The sequence below is a fragment of the Fukomys damarensis genome, unplaced genomic scaffold (genome assembly GCF_012274545.1).
Source record: "Fukomys damarensis isolate Sample0158 unplaced genomic scaffold, DMR_v1.0_HiC HiC_scaffold_39, whole genome shotgun sequence".
In the NCBI taxonomy this organism is placed as follows: Eukaryota; Metazoa; Chordata; class Mammalia; order Rodentia; family Bathyergidae; genus Fukomys; species Fukomys damarensis.
The window spans coordinates 95884657-95887747 of NW_022900951.1; the positions used below are offsets into that span (position 1 = coordinate 95884657).

Sequence of the window (3091 nt, forward strand, 5' to 3'; positions counted from 1 at the left end):
AGAGGATCGATTCAGGGGGTGCTCACTTGTCCAGGTGGTTCAGGGAGCAAGGCACATCTCAGCTCTGCATGTGGAAGACACTTTTGGAAAACAAACTACTTAAAGAAAGGACGAAGCTCTTGAATTAAGAGACTTTTGTCACTCTCCATCTCGTGGCCCTTTCACACAAATCTCTTTACCTGTTCTATAGACTGCCCTCTTCAGAGGTTCCAGAAGGAGTAAGTAGACAATTAGTACTAGGACCCCATTTGAGAGCAAGGGTAGCTGAGGAGTGAAGCCAGCTCCTCAACCAGACAGCAAATCACCAAAAGCTCCAGCTTGTCCCCTACTGCGTAGGCAGGCCACCTCCAGCCCATTGGCCAGTCCCTGGACTGACTTCAAACTCTAGATCAGACCTGACCCTAAGAGGACATTCTTCTAGTCGCACATGTCTTTCCTATTATTGCCACCAATTTTAACCTCCAGTCCCAACCACTCTGAACAAGTCATTTGTACTTAAGTAGTTGAGTTAGTATCCTGAAATGTGGTTTGAAGATTAAGGGTGACTCAAGGTTAGGGCTGGAGAAAACCTTGGAGCTCAGGAGACAGTAAGACCTGGAAGACTTTATGTCCCGGCAAATCAAGTTGAGTTTTCCTGTGTGTTCCTCATGCCTTCCTGGTTATATCCTGAGATTCTGGTTCTTTTTTCAGTTGCTCCTTTTGTCTATGTGCTGCTGCCTTCTCCCCTCTATCCCACTCCCTTTGTCTTGTCTTACCAGATACAGGCTCTAGGCTCAGTGCACAGTACCGGTTCTCTGTTGCTTTGGTGTTTACTCAAAGTGAGAGAGCAAAACCTGGATGGAGCCTGCCATCCCCAGCTCTGAAACATGACTTCATCCCAACTATGATTATCTCTGACATTTGTTCAAAAGTGAAAATGACGACTCACAGAGTTTAGGTGACACACCCAAGGTCATCCAGCTAAGATGTGGTCAAAGGAGGAACCAGCTGTAGGATTTGGGGCCCCTGGAGCAGAGCTTTGCTCCAAATGCTGCTCCTGGCACTGCCCAGGACCCACTGCAGCAGGGCAAGCCTAGACTTCACTTCCCTGTCTGAAGCAGCTCAACTGACCTTAGGGAAGTGTGCAGTCCTTTAGGTCTCTAAACTTGTCTGCCCATTTGTGTCTGGGGCTACCATGAAAATGGGGGGAGGGGGCGCAGGAGACAAAAAAGTATGACTTTCTGAAAATGTGCCCCATAGCCATTTTGAGCCATGCCCCAAGGCAGGCGCACTCATCATGACGCAGCCCCTCATCCTGACACACAGTGTGAGAAATTGGCTCTCAGGAACATTGAATCTGGAGGCCACTCCAACGCAGAGCTGTGCCAGGATTTTCGGACTTTCTTCGAAGCACTGCTCTCAGTTTGCGTCTTCCTCCTGCCATTCTCCCACGCCCCCAGAGTACCCACCAAGCCCAGCAGGCCAGCTCTTGACGCCGCGCCCATCCGGCTGGTGGCTACCGGGGCAGGGTGCGACTCCAGCTGGCGCCCGCTGCCGCCCCAGCGCTGTTTGCAGCGTTGGGAGTGATGAAGAGGAGGAGGCTAGGAGGGGCGCCCCTCTCCCGGTGCAAGCCACAAGCCGGCATGAGGGGGCTAGGAGGGCCGCCCCCCCCCCGGTGCAAGCCACAAGCCGGCAAGCACTTCTCCGGGAGTCCCCCTCTACCCAGTGAGCTTTACCCAACTTCTGCGCTGCTCGCCAGACCCGCTGCTCAGAGTCGCTCCTGGCAGGAAAACCAAGAGTTTTTGGGAAACTGCACGCACCACTTTTGAGGGGCTCCGGAGGAAGACGGGTACTTGCGGAGGGATTCCTAGGGAGGTTGGTCACGGCGGAAGGGGTGGGGGACGCTTCACGAGTACACATCCAACCCACCTCCCTCCGCAGACAGCAGCGGTCCCTCTCAGGAGCGGAAACCTCTGTTTACCAGAAGACCCTGCGGACCGCACCGCCAGGTACTGGTTTCTCCAGGGAGGGCTGCAGGGGATGGAGGCGAGCGGCTGGCAGAGGGGACCTGTTTGCTGGCCAGTTTGGAGGTGGGATGGGGTGGGGTTTGGAGACGGAGAAACCGCAGAGAGGAGGTTGGTTTCTTCTTCTTCCAAGAAGGAGCCAAGTTGCGGGCACGGGGGGTGGTGGTGGTGGAGGGGAATAAGTCAAAGTGTAAACACAAACAACCTCCTAAAGAAGCCAAGAAAAGCTAAGCCAAAAGAAGCAAGCGCAACACTGTTACAAAACTGTCTGGTTTTGTAACAATTTCCCCGCCGCTGGCCAATGAGCAGCGTGGTGGCGCGTCACGTGGGGCGTTTTATATAACACTTTGCTGAGACAAGACAGTTATGAGGCGGCGCGGGGCGGTCAGGATGGAGCTCGCGGAGGCGCGGCAGAGCCCCGTGCGCGGCAGCACCGCGGCCGTGGGAGCCCGGATTCCTTCCAACCCTCACTTCTGAATCCGTGTCCTCAATTCCTAGATGCCTTTCCCGGAGGGGATCCCTCTCTCAATGGATTCATTTCAGACTGAACGGATGTTGAGCTTACCCGCCGAGCTGGGCAGCAACAACTTAGAGCTGGCGGAGTCGGTGGAGCGAGAGGCAACAACGGCTGAAGTAGACACGGGTCCCCAGCAGGAGGCGGCTATAGAGGGTTCCGAACCTCCACAGATGCGAGAGCCTGAGCAAGAGCAGCCTCCGAGGACCTCGACGCCCCCGGAGTGCAAAGTCCTGCTCTCACAGGCCGATGCCTTGGCGTCTGGGGGGCGCCTCCGCGAAGCCCTCGAGGTGTACAGACAACTCTCAGAGCGGCAGCAGCTGGTGGCCGAGCAGCTAGAGCAGTTGGTGCGCTGCCTGGCAGAGAACGTCCCGCAAGTAGAGGCACAGGCGCCCGCGCTGGCTCCCTCGGACGGGAACAGCTCGACAGGCTGCACGGTGACCGCGGAAGAGGCAGGAGAGGCGGCAGCTTCGGCCACCGAGGTGTGGGATGGCTTTAAGTGCCGGAAGTGTCATGGATTTTTATCAGACCCGGTGTCCTTGTCTTGTGGCCACACCTTTTGTAAACTGTGCCT

General features: G+C 55.8%; 1 protein-coding gene across 1 annotated transcript in view; it reads left to right on the plus strand.

The window, feature by feature from the left end:
- Positions 1-1686: 1686 nt before the first annotated feature.
- Positions 1687-3091, plus strand: part of LOC104861282 (LON peptidase N-terminal domain and RING finger protein 3-like) — a 2967-nt gene continuing 1562 nt past the window's right edge. The window contains exons 1-3 of the mRNA XM_010622654.3: positions 1687-1828; positions 1921-1988; positions 2502-3085. Coding sequence (XP_010620956.1) covers positions 2502-3085 — 584 coding nt within the window. The 5' untranslated portion in view covers positions 1687-1828; positions 1921-1988. The remainder of the gene's footprint in view (positions 1829-1920; positions 1989-2501; positions 3086-3091) is intronic.